Raw genomic sequence first — 19,539 nt, 5'->3', positions numbered from 1 at the left:
CCCCTACCCACACAATCCTCATCCTCTCACACACATCCACCGCGCGCCACCAAACCTTCCGGCCACCATGACGTGCAAGAAGTCTGACACTGAGAAGTGGTTACCGACGCGCTAATCCGTACCCATGGGTAGCTCCGGATCCAGTTAGCGCGTGACATCACTCCCCAAATCGCCATCCTGGTTCCCCGTGGCCAAATTGTGTGCCGCTATCGGAGGAGGAGGAGGAGTGGATGTTTGACGAGGAGCAAGTGGAGGAAGAGGGGTATTCTTCCTTATGTGCTAGAGGCCGCGCAGGAGGACCCCGAACTCTATGACCAAACTATATGTTTAAATTTCGTCCGTTCCGCTTCGATTCCGTCCACGTTCGTCGGTCATTCGTACATCTAATGCCTAAGATTGAATGACCGACGTGCTGCACGCCATCCACAGAGACTTTCGGACGTGTCCGCGAGCATTCGATGCCGTCCGTTCGATGATCCGCGATGGAGTTGCCCTGAGCTTAAGCACAGTATAGTTCCGAGCCTTCCAGTCCACGCAGCACCGAACAAGTTACTGTTTACCCGGCATGGAATGCGGTGCGGCCACTAGCTGGTGTGCGTGCGTGACTTTTGCTTTCCGTTTGACACTTGCGCCGCGTAGAGTAGCCGTCCCCCCTTCCCCTTCCTTCCTTCCCTCCTTCCCTTGTGCGCTGCGTTGCGTCCTTCTAGAAGCCAAGCCAAGCCAACCCCAACCCAAAGCGGAGAAGGGCTGCCCCCTAGTTAACTCAAAAATCATTTCTTCCTCGTTTTCGCTCCCCCCCCTCGCCTCGCCTCCCCTTCCTTCCTTCCTTCTTGCCCACGCGCACGCGCAACGCGGACGCCGCACACTCAAACCTCCCACCCCTCTCCCCCTCTCTCTCCCCCACACACCGCCCAAGAAGAGGTCTCAGGAGCCGCCATGGACTGCTGCTTCCCCTGCCTGGGCGCCAGGAAGAAGCGCAAGACGCCGGCGCCGCCGGAGAAGCCCCAGATCCCTCCCGCCGCAGGTGATCCGCCCGTGCCACCGCCTTCTTTCTTGCTGCCTTCTTCCTCGCCCCTGCCATCTCGGATTCGCTCGTCCTCGCTAGATTCACAGAGCCGTTCGCCGATTCTGCCTGCCACTCCGAGATTCCGCGGAGCAATTTGTGGCTCCGGCCTCGGGCTGCCCCCGCCGCCGTCCCTCGTTCACGGGCCTCCCGAGCCGTCCCGTCAGTCCAGTTCCCCCCTCCCCTCCCCTGTTTCAAAAGAAAAAAGGAGAAAAGTTCGCCCCTCCAGAAAATTGCCGCAAACTCGGTCCAAAATCATGGCATCCCGCCGAATCCGCCTCCCCCCGAAACATGGCAGCCCGGTGCCGGGATTCCGGCCGGGGACGACGCGTGCTCGCCACTTTTGTCGCCCGCCAGACAACGCGTGCACTCCTTTCCCTAAATTCCCCGTCTTCTTTATTCGCCTCATGATTCTGACGCATGCGTTTTGTTTTTCTCAGACAATAAAGCGAAGCCGGGGTGCTCCTCGTCGTCGACCAGCGCGGCGGCGGCGGCGCGGCAGGACTCGCTGTCGGAGGCCAAGAAGGAGTTCGTCCTCAGCAACGGGTCCGAGCACCGCCACATTGCCGCGCAGACCTTCACCTTCAGGGAGCTCGCGGCGGCGACCAACGGTTTCAGGGCCGACTGCCTTCTCGGGGAGGGTGGCTTCGGCCGGGTCTACAAGGGGTACCTGGAGAGCATCAACCAGGTGAGGAGGTTCTTGCTAATTATTCTGCCCTCCCAGTTCACGAGCACCATTTTGTTTATTTAGAAGCTTCCACTTGGAGGATTGTGTGGAGCACTTGTAAATTGTCTCCTAGTGAACGTGTCACACAGCCTGAACCCGAGACCGGGTTTAGGCTGCGGGTTTCGTTTTCAATGTGATAGAAAATGAGGGTTATCCAGGTTTCAAGGATTGTGTTTATTAATCCTCGGTCGATTTACATTTCACAGCTATTTAGCAATAATGTTGTGGTAGAATTGTTAATTATGCGCAAGAATTTGTCAAGCTATTTCCTGAAGCTAATTGACATGGTGAAATGTATTTTGTTGCCGTCACAGGTTGTCGCCATAAAGCAGCTCGATCGAAATGGACTGCAAGGCAACAGGGAGTTTCTTGTTGAGGTCCTCATGCTGAGCTTGCTGCACCACCCACACCTGGTCAACCTTATTGGCTATTGCGCCGATGGCGACCAGAGGCTTTTGGTTTACGAGTATATGCCGCTGGGTTCTTTGGAAGACCACCTTCACGGTACGCTGCCGGAAAAAGAATGTGTTTCTGCTTTGGTACAGCTTCTGTTGGATAATTAAACTTTGTGTACTCACAACTGGATCCTATTTTATTCAGATCCTTCCCCAGATAAACCCCGCCTTGACTGGAATACACGGATGAAGATAGCCGCTGGTGCAGCTAAAGGGCTGGAGCATTTGCATGACAAAACAAATCCTCCTGTCATATACCGGGACTTGAAATGTTCAAACATCTTGCTCGGAGAGGGATACCACCCAAAGCTGTCTGACTTTGGATTGGCAAAGCTTGGCCCAGTTGGTGATAAGACACATGTTTCCACCAGAGTGATGGGTACATACGGGTATTGTGCCCCCGAGTATGCTATGACTGGTCAGCTGACTCTGAAGTCAGATGTTTACAGCTATGGTGTTGTTCTATTGGAGATCATCACAGGACGAAGGGCTATCGACAACACCCGAGCTGCGGGGGAGCAAAATCTTGTTGCATGGGTAAGCTGCCGATTTGTTTTTTGCTACGTTCCTTTCTGTTTCTTCTTGTTATTCTTCTTCATTCCATTATAGACTACTGGAGTTTGAGTATAGAGAATATCACAATCACATTGTGAAACCTGCTGCCTCTTGTGAGCATTGATTGTTAATTTATTCTGGAAAATCCACCAGATATCAGCCTCTTAGCTCGGAAGTTAGTCTAAGCTGAGTGTTAGCGCATCAACCTTGCGTATCACCTGAAGGGGAACCATAGGAGGTTGATTTTCAGTCATCTCTGTATTTCTTTCCACTTTTGGAATTTACACTAGTTTTGCTTGAAGGAATATTGTCCTTTCCTTCAGCTAAAAAAATATCATGCTCGCAACGTTTTTCAGCTGTAGGGTTACTAAAAAGCTACTGTACTAGAATGAAATAGTTCCATACTACATTTTTTTGGCATTATTGGATTGGCCTAGGTTTGGCTTCCCAAAAAGACATTATTGTAGTCTGTTCCATAGGATCGAATGAATAGGGTCATGACATGCCGAAGCCTTTGCTAAAGATGTCGTACAGTATTTTGCAATCCCTACTGATGTAACGTTTGTTGGTGCACAATTTCAGGCCCGGCCCTTGTTCAAGGACAGGAGGAAGTTCCCCCAGATGGCAGACCCGGCGCTGGAGGGCCGGTACCCGCCAAGGGGACTGTACCAGGCCCTGGCCGTCGCTGCAATGTGCGTGCAAGAACAGCCGACCCTGAGACCGTTGATCGGCGACGTCGTCACAGCCCTGAGCTACCTTGCCTCCCAGCCCTACGATCCGGAGGTGCACGGCGTCCACCGCCCGTCGCGCCTGACGGCTTCCGGCACGCCGCCCCGAGCCCGGAACCACGGCGCCGATCATCAAAGAGGAGGAAGCGAGTGAGGTTGGGCGGCTTTGGGAGAAGCCTGAATTTTGTGGCGGTACGAGTCCAGAATGGAGCTGAAGAGGAATTTTGTGGATAGCAAGGCGGCTTTTGCGGTTACATGTTGGGAGGAATTGTGAATCGGTGATGTATGTTGATCAGTTGGTCTATCTGTTGGAGATGGTGCTTAGAGATGATGCATGCATGTGCTCTCCGGTCGAAGTCTGTATCTAGGTAGATGATGAGGCAGTCGGTGTAACCACCCATGACTTTACAGTTCGATCAGTCTATGGACTACCATTTCTCCTTGTATTTGACAGAAGTGCTTGTCCTTTATCCAGGGTTTGAGGGTTCTAGTTCATGCCTGTTTGACTAACGAAGGGACTGGCTAGGGGTCAATCGCTTGAAAACGATTTTGTGGCTTCCTCTTCCTCTGACAACCTCCAATCCTGCCAGGCCAAACCGCCTGCCTCCACCATGCTTTGCCCCTTGGCCATCCATGTAAACTGTTAGGCCTCCTTTGGTTTGTAGGATTTTTGTAGGAATTCTATAGGATAGGATTTGCAAAGGAAAAATTTCCTTTGAAGCCCTTTGGTTTGTAGGAATGGATTCCTATTCCTATGTAGGATAGGAATAAATCCTTCACGTTTTGGAGGAAAAAAAACATTAGTCTAGACTCAATGAAAAAAATCCTATCCTATGCATCAAATGATATCTCTTTTTCTATAAAAATTGACATGCATGTCATCTCATTTTCTATGATTTTCCTATTCCTATAAAATTCCTATCCTATGAAGCAAAGAAGGCCTGAACCATCCAAATTCTTAGACGAACTTCCCGAACCATCAAGTCGGCTCGTTAGCCCTTGCTACCGGCCGCCCGTGCCATATACTCCCCCTGTTTTTAAATACAAGTCTTTTTAAATATTTTAATCGGGATAACACACGAATGCTTATTTTGCTTTATATGTAGTCCATATTGAAATATCTAAAAAGACTTACATTTAGGAACGGAGGGTTTATATACTACGTAGTATATACGACCGGAAACCTCTTTTAAACAAAATTCACATCACCAGAATCTTCTTGCAAGCATAACTCTGCATTTTGTTAACCATATTCATGATCGAAATAAGACCCGGAGTCGACACAGCGTTACATCATCTTTTGGGAACGAAAGTAGTTAGTGCCGATGTGATTTGACCGATGGGTAAGACACAAAGCATCTCGCACACATCACCACGTGTACTACACGACAGCAGAAAAGTACATAACGCATAATAATAATAATAATAATGTAGGAGTACTATGAAGAGCGGCGATGCGACGGTCAATGCAACGCAACAGAATCGGATCATGATTGTGTGGTCGGCTTGGCACATGCAGGTACCCATAGTCCGATGACTTACAAAAAATGTGTGTGAACGCAGCGCTCACCTGTTACCGGCCGAAAGTGAAAAGCAGCCGCCTACCTGTATGAGTATGAATCTGTATGCGGCATGCTGAGAGCAGTCGGCGGTGGTCACCAGGTGCACTCACTCCTCACTAGATTGTGTCACCAAAACAAACGTGTCCGGCCAAAAACCAAAACCAAAGGCAGTTCAGTTCATGGGTGGGCGAGAAGACACGGGCAACACGTGTTTTCAGTTCGAAATCTCCTAAATAAGTTGGTAAACAAGGAAGTGAACAGCCTGCATGTCGAAAAAGCATTGCTGAGGCCGAGCTCTTTCTTTTTCTTTTTCTTTTTCAGTGAGAATACCATGTCCGCATATTAAAAAATACTGAAAGAATATATATACGTCCATGTGTATTTGTAGTATACTACATGTATAAAATACTGAAAGAATATATATAAAAATTGATATTTTTTGAAACTTTTAAGTATACTTTGATTCTTCATGGCAAAACAGGCTCCATGGAGCCCGGCCTCTGCAACGTCACACTTGCCTGCATGTGCCCAATGGGAGCTCCCCACTGTTGGTCCTCTGCGTTACTGTGTCAAAACCCTAGCCACCTTTGGAAGGGTCATTCGTTGTCGCCCCCTCCGCATCGCTGCTGCCGAAGGGCCTGTCGGCAAAGTCGTGTTGTGCCCTAGGATGGCGGCGGCGGGACAGCTTGGTCCCCGTCGCGCCGCGGCGGCACCCCCTCCCCCCCTTTTGAGGTGGTGGTCTCGACCAACAAACTGACTTCCTCATCTCCGAATCCTGATATGACGGGAATGAGATTATTTGGACTTAGGTCAGGGTGTAATCCTTGCTCTAATTGTTGGCGTTGGCAGCGGCAACACTCGCGGGTGTTGTTTCCCTTCTTGGAGACGCTGGCATGGCCTTTACCTGTGGCCCTCCTCGAGCATCGGGGAAGATCTTTTAGTCCGCTTCTTCGGATTGATGATGTCGCTGCTCCCCTTCTTGAAGGCGCTATCTTGGTTGCTCGTGGCGTCCTCGGTGTTTGCTTTGGAGATGTTTGACGTCATGCCGGTTTGGCCTACCCCTCTTTCAGGCTTGGTGGGTTTAGCTGTGTTTCTTTTCCTCTATTCGGGCTAAGCGTCTCTTGTCTCTCTGCTCCGGATTCCATGCACACACCTTCTTATATATGTGTTTGTGTGTGCCCTTTCATGCACTCATTATGTTTTCCTTTATCAACAAAAAGATACACACACTTTATGTATTCATGGAAAAAGAGAAATAATTCGTGGACATGCTGAATGAACCTCCTAAGCCTTCTTAACTTTTAGTGTTGTGATGGATTGTAGTAGTCTCATTTTTTCACTCTGATCCAATTGTTTTTGTTAATCTTAACATTTATTTTGACCCACTTTGTCTATTTATTGTATGTCTACTTTCTTCACAACAAATTATAAAGTAAATACAACCCATCACGATTTAGCAACCGCGTAGTAAGCCTTAATCAACGGTACCATTGTCGGAAACACGCCATCGTGCCTTACGTTGTTTTGGAGGGAACGCGAGAGCTATATCTTGCTTACAGTGATATGGTAGCTGCTCTTGACTCAAGGGTTTTTCGCGTAGAGGTGTTACTGGGCCGGTCGAAGAAGGGATGATATACCTTTAGTTTTCCACTCATTTTTTGGTTTTCTGTTTTTCCTTTTTTTTGTCGGTTTCATCTATTTTTTGTGTTAGTTTTCAACGATTTTCTTTAGGGTATCCTATATCCTATTTTCTATATACATAAGAGACTGATCCCGACTATCTCCTTTTATCCTAGTAAGTTAGTATGCAGCTATGCCATGTCAACATAGAGTCATGCATGTAAATAAGGCCACCTCAAGATGCTACCATGCATGGCAAATGATCCACCGAAATATGCAACCGTGCATGTGAAAAATATTTTCCCATAATTTGTTTACATCTATACAATATTCATGTTTCAACTTCACCAAAAAATATATCAGCCAACTCCCGCAACAACGTACGGAGTATTATCTAGTTTTCTATATGACGCGTGTTGTGTTGTGTCCATCCTATGGGTCGGCTCATTTGTAGAAGAGAACCTAGTACATGATCCCATTTCCGGATCCTTCTAGAAAGTTCCTGGCCGGTTTTGGGAACTTAGTAGAAGGTTTGTGAACCGGTATTTTATTTGAGTTTTTTGTGTTATTTTTTACTAGGTTATCTGGTTTTCCTTTTATTGTGTTCATTTCTTTTATTATTATTTTCCGAAAATTCACAAATTCTATAAAACATTAAAGATTTTGTAAAAGGTCCTTGTTACAAATATTTTTTAGAACTGAAAATAAATCACGTTTTCAAAATTTCTTCACAAATTCAAAAAAAAAACTGTGCTTTCAAATATTGTCCAGTGCGCAATAGGGAGCGCTCTTGTGCAAAATGCCTTTGTTGGACACGATGAGCATTTCAATGGGAGCTCCCATCTCGCTTATATATAGTGTTACTATTCATCACCTAGGATGCAGAATAAGTTATTCTTCACCCGGGGTAATCATACGATCATTTCATAATTAAATTATGTTTCGAATTCAAATAGTTACATTCCTATTGATTCACTACGTAAAATTTGACATAAGAAAATAAAAATATAGGTCATAAGACAAGAAAATTTGCAGTTTATGTGTATTTTAGACTATGTTTTTACGTTTGTAATTTTACATAACATAAAATATTTTTTACGATGATTATATATTTTCTTACGGTCCCTTTTTGCGTCGGAAATAAGACAAAACTTACGGAACGTAAAATTACGGTGCATTGATGGTAAAATAGAGGGGGGGGGGAGGTGAAGAATAACTATTCCTCACCCAGGGTGACGAATAGCGCGACCCTATATATATTTTGATACAGTCCCATCTCGCTTATATGGTCGAGATGGTGGCTGCTCACCCCTCAAGTGTTTTTCGCGTCGAGGTGCTACTGGGCCAGCCCAATAAGGTATCTTATACTTTTGATTTTCTGTTTGTTTATCCGGTTCCGGTTTCCTTTTCTTTGATTTTTTTGGTTTTATGTGTTGGTTTCAACTGTTTTCTTCTGGTTTCGATGTTCTGTGTTTAAGTACTGATTTTATTCATTTTTCCGTTTTTCAACACATGTTTATTTTTTTCATACACATTGTACATTTTTCCTATACACCAGGAACATTTTTTTTGTGCATAGTTAGCTTCTTTCAAATACATGATTAACATTTTTCCAAATATACGCTTTATGTCCAATTTTATCCATACACATTGTATATTTTTCGTATACATCTGAATTATATATATATATGTTTAAAAACAAATTCAGTTATAGGTTTAACATTTTTCCAAACACATTTTTTTAAATATGTGTTAAATGATTTTCAAATACATGATGAAATATTTTTTTGAATGATAGTACAAAATAGTTTTTTAATCTACATGATTTTTTACACTGTTATAATTTGAAAAAAAATCACGAACATATTTTTGAAGTAAAGATTTTTTAAAGGTAGCGTGCATTTTTTTGAATGATAAGTTTTTTTAATTACACGAATATTTTTAACATTGTATAAACATTAAAAAATGTCCCATACATTGTTTTGAAACATGTGAACATTTATTAAACGTGACAAACATTTTATTGAATGACCCTAACATTTTTTTTTACAGTGCGTTAACATTTTTCAAATTCGTGGTTTTTAAAATGTCAAAGTTAATTTAAGTTTTGGAATATATGTACTTAGAATATTTTGGAAAAGATACCCCTAAAGAAAAAGATAAACAAAAGAAAAATAAGAACGAATGGAAAACCAAGGAGAAAAACGAACTAACCTGCGCTGGCCTGGGTGTCTACCTGGGCTCCTGGCCGGGGGCTGCACAGGAGTAAGAGGAAGAAGGTATGGGTGAGAGACTGACAGGTGGGCCCTTCATGAGGATAATTTTCCTGTCAAATGGTGAGAGATTTTGGTGCCTAGTCAGCCGTGACAGCGAAACCCACTAATCAGATTGAACAGCGAAACCCTCATTAGATGGCTCTTAACCAAGCGTTTTGTGCTTTTGGCAAAAAGATTACCAAAAACGACGCTTTTCGCAAACTTTTAGCTTTTCTGGAGGGCTTTTTGCACCACTCGACGCAATTGTGGTGGTTTCTGGCAATTTAGTGAAACCAAGCCGGATGGCTGGGAAACTACCTCGAGGGGTAACATATGGGAGCTCTCACAGCGTGAGGAGGACATTTCTTCTCCAAGAATTTGAGAGGCGCGTTGCTTTTTCAGTAAACAGCAAGTCACAGTTCACACGATAGCCTTTGTTTAAGTCTCCAAATTCCAAAATGACACCGAAACAATATGGTCGCAGATTGCTAGCTTCATTAAAACTCATATATTTTTCTCTTTGGGTTTGGATCAGGGAAGTACATGGTTGAAGAGATTGGCCCCAATGCAAGGAAAGGAAACCCTCTACGCAATCCTCTACATGGTTGAAGAGAGTCGCCTGCAATTTCCTCTTCAGTTCCGCTTCTGGTTCCCCCTCCAAAGGAAACCCCCACCGATAAATATAATCCATTGCTTATTGCTGTAGTTTTTCTTTGCAAATATCAAATCTAGATCAGTTCATATATATGATACGGTGCAACACAAAGGATGAGAAATGCTGCTATTCTGATTCCCATTGGAGTGTCATCTTCTCATCTAACATAACATTCCCAGATCCAAGATGGAGTCTGGTATTTACATGCCACATGCTCATCTGTGTATATTCGCTACGCTCAAAGAGAAACTTCCTGACTGGTTGGAGCTGATCTACTCAATCTCTACTAGAGGCAGAGCTACTGCCTTCCTTGCTACTGCCGGTTGTGCCACTGCTACACTGTTCGTCTTCCATCCTCGGGAGACCCAGGCTTACAGGCCACAACGCTGACTGTGTTGGGTACCTCGCCAGCGGTCGCGCAATATGGTTGGCGGCCTCCTGATCTTCTGATGGTTCAAGGCCTTCGATATCAGACGCAGCATCTGGGAAGAGCTTAAGTTCCCGTGGTGGTGGTGGTGGTGCATAAGGGTGCTCCAGGATTGTTGTCTGTTGCAGAGGCTGCTGCAAGGGGAATACTGCGCTTGCGATGGTGGTCGGCTGCATTGGTTGCTGTGACGGGAAAACTGTGCCCGCAGGGTGAGGCGATCCAGCAGTAGCATGGCCCCAACCTGGGTTGCCTGCGGGAAGCGTCGCCAGCTCATTTTGTAGCTCCAGAATTTCATTGCGGAGCACACCGTTCTCATCCTGCAGCTCATTCCTCTCCATCGTAACCTGTTTGTGGCAGAATGAAGATGGGATAGTAAACAACCGCTCGAGTATGTAGGTATCATGTGATAAAATGCATTGCAGCAATTCTGGAATGATAATTTTGGCATTTGTCTCTTGCCTAGTTATCCTATGCATAAACGAAAAAATTGGCAGTCCGTAGGGTCATCAGATACCAATGATTATAAACCATCAAGTGCGGAAAAGAAGGGAAGCAAACACAATTATAGAAGCGACTTACATAATGGGATTCATTCTGCAGGGTGCTATTCTCCTTTCGGAGAGATTCTAATTGCGAAAGCAGGTCTCGAAGGATTCGAGTGGTGTCAGTCAATATACATGCCTTCCCATTGGTCTGCCTGTCTGCTTCTGCAAAATGATGTTGAATTCGATCAGAATAAACCCAATGCTTAATGTGGCAAATTTAGTTGAGTGGCATGAAAAATCCAAGACCAGTAAGATGCTGCTGACAAACAGGCAGTACACATTCACATTGTCTGAGGCTGCTTTACACCGTAAGTGAATGTCGAAGCTGAAGCTTGACGGATTGTAACAAGTTGTCAAGTTCATCCACGTTTTCATCAGCATAAACATTCATTGGGATCTACTATTACTAAGGAAATCCATTACACATACTGAACCCTACTATTCACTCAAAAACATTGGCTTGGACATGGATGATAACAACATGATGCAGATTCACACATGCCCACGCACGCTCAACTGTAACATCCCAAATAACCACAAGGAAAAGAAAACAACCCCCAAAATTCAGGAACAGGGTCACTGGAGCAATGCCGTGACAGAATTCAGAAACATGCACACCTACTCAACTCACCTAGCATTTCGTCAAGCTCGCTGAAGAGATCGTTGAGCAGGTCGCGCTTGTGCTTCTCCCTCTCGGCCTTGTGGATCATCCTCGGGGCCTTCTTCTTGCACTTGCCGTCGGTGACAGGCCTGCGCATCGAAAGGTGCTACATCAGCAGCAGTGGAGCACGGGCACAGCCCTCACGCGCGTCCATTTACTCCCGGCGTGCGTTCAGAGAATGAAAATAAACAGTAGAAGATCCATTGGCTGAATCCCCAAAACGAAACGAGATCTGGAGCCGCTCCAAAGCAAGAGGCCTCACCCGTGGACGAGCTTGTCGGCGGCGCCGGCGCTGGCGGCTGGGGCGGCGTCCCCCCTCGCGGCGGGCAGCATGGCGACCATGCCTTGCCCGGCCCCGCAGACGTCTGGAGATAGAAACCAAGAAACCGCCGCCGTCAGCCGTACGTATAAACCAGTCCCCAATCCAAACTCAAAGAGAAAAGATTGGAGGAGGCAGACGACGTAGTAGCTAGTACGTACCTCGAATGGACGGAGATTGGAGGAAAGGGGTTGCTGCCGCCTGGCTTCTCTGTCCTTGGTTAGCGCAATGGCGGAGAGTCGAGAAGAAGAAGAAGAAGAAAAGGGGCGGAGGGGCGCGTGGCGTGCCCGTTCCGTTGCGCGGGCGGTGGCGTGGCGATGAGGCGTGGGCCATGGGGTGTAGGGAGGGAGCCCACGTGTCTGTGGGGCGGGGTCGGGGAGAGAGGGGCACGCGAGGGCGCGTGGCTGGCACCGTGCCGTGCCCCCGCCTGGCGCGTGCCGCTGCGTGGCCATGGACATTTCTTTCTGGCTGCGGCCGCACGGGAGGGGAGGAGGCGCGTGGTGCGCGCGTGGCCTCCGCGGGCTCGGGGTCGCCCCGTGCCACCGCCCGGTCTGCCTCGTGCCACCGGCTGCCCTACAACCGCCCCCTCTCTCGTACCGCCTCATCCGGCCCGTGCAATGCTGTCCGGTAAAGGAAAGACACCATATTTTCAATCGGAATCTCTATCTCTACTATCTAAAAGAAACGTAAAGTTCCTTCTCAAAAAAAAAAGAACGTAAAGTTCCGTTTCCCCTATTACGTCGTTCTTTCGTCCGACCCTCGTTGCGTTTCGTTCGCCCTCCCGGCTCCCGCACCCCTGGACGCCTCCTGTCCCACGTTAGTTTGTTTCCTCTTAGAACCTTTGATCAATTCCCCCCTCACTCATCTCCTGAATCCACGGGTTGATTCTATCTCCTGCCGATTTGGCTGCCGCCAGAGTCGCCGACACCGCGATGAGCGCAACCCACCACCTCTCCTTTCCATCTCACAAGCAGCAGGGGAGATTGGCAACGTTCTGAGGTCACGGACGCGGGCGTCCTAGGGAATGGACGTTGCCGTCCGGAGGAACTTGGCCCATGGCTTCGAGGAATAGTGTGGGCGAGACCTCCTGGCCTCCCATGGCCGTCGCCGCCGGGTAGTCTCGTCAGGCCCATACGCTGTCTATCCGGCCGCTGGCCACGCCCCGATCATCTCCTTCCCACTCAGTTCGTCCTCCCCTAGCATCTTACATCAATTCGTCCTCGCAGCGCCACCACCGTCTTCCCCTCATCCCCAATGAGACGCTGCTCCTGACCGTTGCGGTTCCCCAATCCGAGTTTCCCCCCAAAAAAACCTACATCTTGTTAGCCCCACCTTAGCAGAATGGAGGAGGCCAAGGTGGGAGGCATCGTTACGGCTTTCGGCGACTGAGTCGGTCGGCTGCGGCGGCTGCAGCAGGGAAGATGCTATCTGCCAACATCCTCTCGAGATCATGCGTGTAAGTTGCTTCATGTTCTATCTATCCTGTTTTTTTGCAGGAAATCCTTTTTTGTTTGTACGAATCTGATAGTTTTGAACTTTTGATAGTTGACACAGCACTCAAATGGCAAGCCCATGGGGTGGAATCACCATTCATATCTGAAGCAGCGTCCAGATCTGATAGTTGATTAGGTGGGTCTTACTATGTCTGCTACATCGCTGCATGATATCCATATGAGGGAGGAATCACTGAAGAATGGTGAGCCACTCTTTCGTTGCTGGTGTCGAACGTCCAATTTATAAGTTATGAATTCTCTCTGTAGAGACAAAGAAAGAAAGTCATTCAGATGAGTACTGAATTCATTGTAGACAATTTGGAAGAACAGATCAGTACACGTTTAGTGAAATGGCTGTATGCCTCTGTGCATACGATTAAAGCACATATTTCTTCTCCAGTCTTATTTCATTATATGTATAATTTTTTGCTCTCATTTACCTTATGTCTTTTCAGACCGAACATTTTTCTTACTCATACCCAAGACACCAAATAGAAGGAAGTTGTAGCAGTTTAGAAGTCACAACAGTTGTCATGTCTAAACTAAATGCTAGCTATTTTGATATTCTTTTTGGTGGCCATACCCGATATGTTCTTCCGGTAAAAAAATGGGTATGCTCCTATCAGATCCAACCCTTTCGATGTCAAAAATAGTAATTTCATATTATTAGTTGCAGGCTTAATTTGACCTTCAATATGATTGTTCTGAGTGGACAACGCCCTTCTTGTAGCTTTCATTAGGCAATAGGAACCGTTGTTGCAAATAGAAACAGCCTGCAAATGTTTACTTAGCCTGTAAATTCAGAAAAGAGAAAAAAATGCACCTGTATACAAAATTCATTTTGCAGCAGCTTGAAAGTGACTAAGGACTTGGGGAGAACCATCGCTGCTACCAACCAAGGAGGACCACAGGAAAGGTAGAACACTACAGCTTGGTCCATGTTCGCCTGATCCTTGTTGTCCAAATCAATTTGCCATGGCTCATTAGTTGCACGGTTCTTCTAATCCGATAATTGGTGTGTTCTAATATAGGCAAATTGCAAGGATTACATTTGAGGGGTTATCAACACATGTAGGTTTTGTTTTTCTCTACAGCTTTAGGACAAAAACAAAAAAAAGAGCGATGATGATATACTAAGAAGGAGATGGCACACAATATTGATCAGTGTCTTTGTCTTTATTGCCTCGTGGCAACGCACCGGCATTGTCCTAGTCACTGTAAAATTCGACGTCAGATTTATAGCTCTTAGAGGATACACGTCCGCTTTTGAGCCCGTTCATAAAAAACATGCGTGTGCACCCAGGCCGAGGACTCCATGTCAGTTCATCGAGTTAATTGCAAGGAACTATCACACTTTGACACGTTGTGACGAATCAGTACCACTAGTCATCTTTTTTTATCATGCAGTGCCAACTCTAAGCCTAAGTGTTGCAAAACGGCCTGATTGCCTTATAAGCGCGTATTGACCACGTATCTGACCTACCGGGCCCATGCGTCAGGTGCCACGGTGGCTTACCCGCTCGCACACGCGCGGTCACTCGTCCCAGCCGGCTCGGTCGCACCAATTAGCTGGGCCGGGTCGAACCTGTACGCGACGAACCCTAGTTTCCTCTCAGGCGATGGCGGCGGCGACTCCCGGCGGCGACGACGGCGCGGGTGGGTATGGACACCTTCCTGGCCTCGGCCCCGATGACCACTTAGGTCTGGACGACGTCGACGCTCCAGTTCGTACTACTCCAGTGCAGAGGACGAGGATTTGGAGGAGGAGGCCGCACTGTCCATGGAGGCCAGGGTGAAGCTGGCAGAGATATGGGTGGCCCACCCTAGCAATAGATGAAGATGATGGACATGAGCCACTGTCATTTGTTCTACCTAAAGGGAGAAAGAGTAGGGCCAAGAAAAGGAAACCAAGGATCTGGTACAATGACAAACTTGAGCAACCACATCAGCAGTTATATCTGTACATGTGCTTCAAGAATCAGCAGCAATTCAAAGATGCTTTGTTGAGCTTGCACATCGCACAGGCCAGAGACTTCAGGTATCACAGAAATTCAGACCAAAGGATCATTGCCTATTGTAAGCAAGAGCACTACCAGTTTTGCATAGTTGCTGCAGTTATCAAAGGGGAGAAGACTTTTGCTATTAAGAAAATAAGGCTGGAGCACACTTGCCCTAGCAGCATTGAGACATCTAGGATTAGTGCCAAGTGGCTTGCAAAGACCTATGAGTCATTGTTCAGGTCTGATCCAACCACCAGCATACACACTCTGATTGACAACTGCAATGAGAAGTATGGTGTTGATGTGCCAAGGCACATGGCCTATAGGGCCAAAAACCTTGCTGTGGAAGCTGTGCTAGGAGAGCACAAGAAACAGTATCCCAGGCTTAGGGATTATGCTCAGACCATCATGGATACAAACCATGGTAGTAGAGTTTTAGTTGCAACAGTTACTCCAAAACCAACTACAAAAATACCATATTCAGGACCAAAGTTTCATACTATGTTCTTCTGCATAAATGGAGCAAGGGAGTGATTTCTCAATGCATGCAGACCATTCATTGGTTAGTAATGCTTTATAGTTCTTTCTCAATTGATGTAGTGGTGCTTTATAGTTCTTTATACTTAAATATATAGTTTAGTAATGCTTTGTAGAAGTTTAAATTGTTCTTTGGTTGCAACAACAGTTGTTGATGGATGCTTTATTAAGCTCACCACTGGTGCTCAAATCCTAGCTGCCACTGAAAGAGATGGGAATAATAATATTTTCCCACTTGCATTTGCTATTGTTGGACAAGAGGACACAACTAACTGGTGTTGGTTTCTAGACGAACTAAAGATATGTCTAGGAGGAGAAGTTGGCAAATTTGGGCCTTATACTATCATGTCTGATAGACAGAAGATATGCATGCATCTTTCTGTTATGTTCTTGCTTTTATGTTCTTCTGCATTAGCATGTTATGTTCTAGATGTAGTAGTACAACAACTAAGTCTAGCATGCTATGTGAACAGGGGCTACTAAATGTAGTAAACCAAGTTTTTCCAAACTGTCATCAAAGATTTTGCCTTAGGCACCTTTATGAAAATTTCCAGAATGCTGGGTTTAGGGGGGAAGATCTTAAGAAATGCATGTATAATGCCAGCTATGCTTATAACCAGCACAACTTTAACATTGCCATGAATGACTTGAAAAATGAGAGTGAGGAAGCTTGGAAGTGGCTAAGTGGAATATCTAAGCACACATGGGCTAGGCATGCTTTTGACACTAACTGCAAGACAGACTTGGTTGTTAACAACCTGTCTGAGGTGTTCAACAAGTACATCCTAGATTTTAGGAAAAAACCTATTATGACCATGATTGATGGTATTAAGGACAAGCAGATGGTGAGGTGGCATAGAAACAGAGAGAGAGAGAAAACGCATCTCTGTGGGAGATCACACCACATTATGCTGAGAAGCTTGAGGAGGAAAAGGAAAGGGCCAGATTCTGCAAACCTATACAAGCTGGTGTAAATCTTTGGCAAGTGACCAGTGGGCAGCAAACACATGCTGTAAACTTGGAAGTTTATACATGTGGCTGCAGAAAGTGGGACCTGATTGGCATACCATGCAACCATGCAATATCAGCAATTAACAAGGCAAAAAGATTTCCAGAGGACCATGTCTGCAATTTCTTCAAAAAACCTTTTTACCTTGCTGCATATGAACCAATGATATATCCAGTTCCTGGTGAACATGATTGGACAAGGACAAGTGGACCAGACATAGAGCCACCCAAATTTCATGTGAAGAAGGGGAGAAGGAAAGAGAAGAGAATAAAGGGCAGATTTGAGGTTCCAAAACCAAATGACAGTTCAAGAATGGCCACTATAACATGCAGCAACTGTGGGCTCCAAGGCCATAGGTACACAAACTGCAAGCAACAGTTGCGACCAAAGTTGGCTATGAGGAAAATCAAGCATGTGGTAAACCCTTTTGAATTTTACTTGCTAATTGGTATTCTTTCCTTCTATGTTTTTTGTGCTAAACCTTTGTGACTAACTAGCATGGTTCCTTGTATGTTTAGGCACCTGCAAGATCAAGGAATGAAGATACTCCATCAGGATCACAACAGCCACCAACAAGATCTGCTAGTGCAAGATCTGCTACTGCAAGATCTGCTAGTGCAAGATCTGCTACTGCTAGATCTGCTAGTGCAAGATCTGCTACTGCTAGATCTGCTACTGCAAGATCTACTTCAAGATCTGCTAGAGTGTCAGCTAGTGCAAGTGCAAGATTTGCAAGGCCTTTCACTGCCCCAAGATTTGCTGCAGGAGCTTCATCTTCTGGTCCTTCTACTTCTGGTGCTCCTTCAAGTGTCCCAGGGAATTATACTCGCTCAATGTCATTCTTTACTGCCAGTGGCAACACTTGAGTGAGAGAATGTTGCTATTTTGGTCTGATGGAATACCAGAAGATGTGAACTAAGTTAGTTGTGCTACAAAACTGATGTATGTTCTAATGGAGTACTAAGTTGAGTCTGATGTGAACTAAGTTATTTGTGCTACAAACCATGTATTCTCTGGTCATTTGTGGACATATCATGCTCCTATCAACATATTATGCCTGCAATATCTGCAATATTTGGTCATTTGGCACTTGTGAACAACTCAATGCTTTTTGTGTTGTTCATTTGGCATTTGTGAAACAACTCAATGCTCATTTGGCACTTTTGAACAAACCAAATATAACTTGAGCATTAGCTAAATAACATAGCATACTGGAGTGCAACATAATCATAGATTCTTACGACCATAATTACTAGATTCTTACGACATTAGCTAAAGACCATAGCATAGTGGAGTTCAACATTGTTCACAACTACTACATCCATACATTACACTTAACTAAACCACCCTTCACAAAAGATTAGCAAAGCCTTTTATCAAAGCAACTTATATCATGATAGGTATGCTCTGCTTCATCTACCCAGATCATCTTCATCTACCTCATTCCTTCAAGATGTCATGGATCAATTTCAACTTCTCTTTGCTCTTCTCCAGCCCCCTTCTTGAACTGCACATTCTCTTCTGTTAGTTCTTTGACAGACTGGGTGAGCTCATCAACCTGAATCTTTAAATTGTTGTTGCCTTCAGCTAGCTTTTCCTTCTCTTTCAAATGATTCGTCTTCAGGTTCCTAATGACACTGCCTTGAGCCTCTACCAGGTTCATCAGCACTTTGTACTTCTCTTGCATCTTGAAGTTCTCTGCCTCTTTCTTCTCCATCTCATTCTTCATGGCAGCCACAACTGATGCAGTGGCAACGTCAGCTCTCTTCTCCTTAGCCTGCACATAGCTTAAATCCAACACCCTGTCCTCCTGGGCACTGAGAAGCTGATGGACATCTTCAACTAGTTTGTCATAGTTGGCATCCAGATTCCTTTTCTCTTCTTTAAGGTGGTGGATAGTAAGTGAACTTTCTAGGTTATCCTTCCTCATAGCAGTCTTGCTGTCTTCAAACATTTCCCAAAGCTTCAACAATGCATTTTGCATTGTGGGAGGCCACTCTGGGTCAACCCAAGCAAGGAAACCAAAATTGATAGCTTCCTGCAATATAGCGAACACTTATATTGTTACTCTCTGAAGAATTACCATTATGAAAGGGCACTTTTAAAAAATCAACTAACAACACAAGAACTACAACCTATACATGTGGCCAACTAAACAATGTTACTTCAGCTGCAACCTATACTGCCTCAATTAAAAATTAGCATCTACATTGCCTCAATCAACTAACAACACATGCCTACAGAACATGTTGCAGTGAGCTTCGGTACTAATAAATAACTAAACTATGAGCTTCTCCACCGCCAACTAAGCTGTTGCCCATACACACACACACTTATATATATTACAGTGAACATAAGCATCAAAAACATAATCATTGGAACTACTAATAAATAACTAAACCTTAAATATATTACACTGAACATAGCCAACTAAGCTATTGTAGTGAGCATATCATTAGCATCATGGATATTCAAAGAATTCATACTAACAACATTGCAATCATGCTCATCATTCAAAGATTTAGTGCCAAACATTTTATAGACTTCTTCTACTAGCACTTGAGCACAATTTTCCTTTCCATCATTCTCACGAAAGATATTAAAAAGATGAAGCGTATGAGGCAAACTCAATTCCATTTTTTGATTTTATTTTATAAACTAAACTAGTGATAAAACAAGAAACAAAAAGATTTGATTGCAAGATCTAAAGATATACCTTCAAGCACTCACCTCCCCGGCAACGGCGCCAGAAAAGAGCTTGATGTCTACTACACAACCTTCTTCTTGTAGACGTTGTTGGGCCTCCAAGTGCAGAGGTTTGTAGGACAGTAGAAAATTTCCCTCAAGTGGATGACCTAAGGTTTATCAATCCGTAGGAGGCGTAGGATGAAGATGGTCTCTCTCAAACAACCCTGCAACCAAATAACA

General features: G+C 45.3%; 4 protein-coding genes and 1 long non-coding RNA gene across 5 annotated transcripts; 3 read left to right on the top strand and 2 right to left on the bottom strand.

Moving 5' to 3' along the window:
* The first annotated feature begins 748 nt into the window (after window positions 1-748).
* LOC125535461 (putative serine/threonine-protein kinase PBL7) lies at window positions 749-3,974 on the top strand. Its single transcript, XM_048698509.2, has 5 exons — window positions 749-1,024; window positions 1,504-1,751; window positions 2,105-2,294; window positions 2,391-2,782; window positions 3,383-3,974. Exons 1-5 carry the CDS (start codon window positions 937-939, stop codon window positions 3,680-3,682), a joined length of 1,218 nt encoding a protein of 405 aa, XP_048554466.1. The 5' UTR covers window positions 749-936; the 3' UTR covers window positions 3,683-3,974.
* A 5,711-nt stretch (window positions 3,975-9,685) lies between these two features.
* LOC125535459 (protein IRON-RELATED TRANSCRIPTION FACTOR 3) lies at window positions 9,686-11,895 on the bottom strand. The gene is made up of 5 exons (XM_048698507.2): window positions 11,734-11,895; window positions 11,516-11,618; window positions 11,224-11,342; window positions 10,627-10,754; window positions 9,686-10,391 (listed from the first exon to the last, which is right to left on the bottom strand). The coding sequence occupies exons 2-5, from the start codon at window positions 11,593-11,595 to the stop codon at window positions 9,897-9,899; spliced, it is 822 nt and encodes a 273-aa protein (XP_048554464.2). The 5' UTR covers window positions 11,596-11,618; window positions 11,734-11,895; the 3' UTR covers window positions 9,686-9,896.
* Window positions 11,896-11,904: 9 nt separating this feature from the next.
* Window positions 11,905-13,500, top strand: LOC147983588 (uncharacterized). Its single transcript, XR_015615697.1, has 2 exons — window positions 11,905-13,028; window positions 13,118-13,500. It is a non-coding gene; the product is annotated as an uncharacterized LOC147983588 (long non-coding RNA).
* A 1,184-nt stretch (window positions 13,501-14,684) lies between these two features.
* On the top strand, window positions 14,685-17,674 carry LOC125535460 (uncharacterized). Its single transcript, XM_048698508.2, has 3 exons — window positions 14,685-14,789; window positions 14,871-17,028; window positions 17,130-17,674. The coding sequence occupies exons 1-2, from the start codon at window positions 14,685-14,687 to the stop codon at window positions 15,597-15,599; spliced, it is 834 nt and encodes a 277-aa protein (XP_048554465.2). The 3' UTR covers window positions 15,600-17,028; window positions 17,130-17,674.
* A 393-nt stretch (window positions 17,675-18,067) lies between these two features.
* LOC147983587 (uncharacterized) lies at window positions 18,068-18,595 on the bottom strand. Its single transcript, XM_087540787.1, has one exon. It carries the CDS (start codon window positions 18,593-18,595, stop codon window positions 18,068-18,070), a length of 528 nt encoding a protein of 175 aa, XP_087396913.1.
* Between the last annotated feature and the right edge of the window lie 944 nt (window positions 18,596-19,539).

This window comes from Triticum urartu, chromosome 2A, assembly GCF_056163025.1.
Source record: "Triticum urartu cultivar PI428250 chromosome 2A, HENAU_Tu73, whole genome shotgun sequence".
NCBI classification, from domain to species: domain Eukaryota; kingdom Viridiplantae; phylum Streptophyta; class Magnoliopsida; order Poales; family Poaceae; genus Triticum; species Triticum urartu.
The sequence above is the reverse complement of the archived record's forward strand: the minus strand, read 5'-3'. Positions and strand labels throughout refer to the sequence as shown.

Coding starts and splice junctions, on each gene's coding strand:
- LOC125535461 (XM_048698509.2), top strand. CDS start 937: ATGGACTGCTGCTTCCCCTGCCTGGGCGCCAGGAAGAAGCGCAAGACG. Junction 1,025..1,503: donor CCAGATCCCTCCCGCCGCAG/GTGATCCGCCCG, acceptor TGTTTTTCTCAG/ACAATAAAGCGAAGCCGGGG. Junction 2,783..3,382: donor AGCAAAATCTTGTTGCATGG/GTAAGCTGCCGA, acceptor GCACAATTTCAG/GCCCGGCCCTTGTTCAAGGA.
- LOC125535459 (XM_048698507.2), bottom strand. CDS start 11,595: ATGGTCGCCATGCTGCCCGCCGCGAGGGGGGACGCCGCCCCAGCCGCC. Junction 11,343..11,515: donor GCCGACAAGCTCGTCCACGG/GTGAGGCCTCTT, acceptor TTCGATGCGCAG/GCCTGTCACCGACGGCAAGT. Junction 10,755..11,223: donor CGAGCTTGACGAAATGCTAG/GTGAGTTGAGTA, acceptor ATCATTTTGCAG/AAGCAGACAGGCAGACCAAT.
- LOC125535460 (XM_048698508.2), top strand. CDS start 14,685: ATGGCGGCGGCGACTCCCGGCGGCGACGACGGCGCGGGTGGGTATGGA. Junction 14,790..14,870: donor TGGACGACGTCGACGCTCCA/GTTCGTACTACT, acceptor TGAAGCTGGCAG/AGATATGGGTGGCCCACCCT.
- LOC147983587 (XM_087540787.1), bottom strand. CDS start 18,595: ATGCAAAATGCATTGTTGAAGCTTTGGGAAATGTTTGAAGACAGCAAG.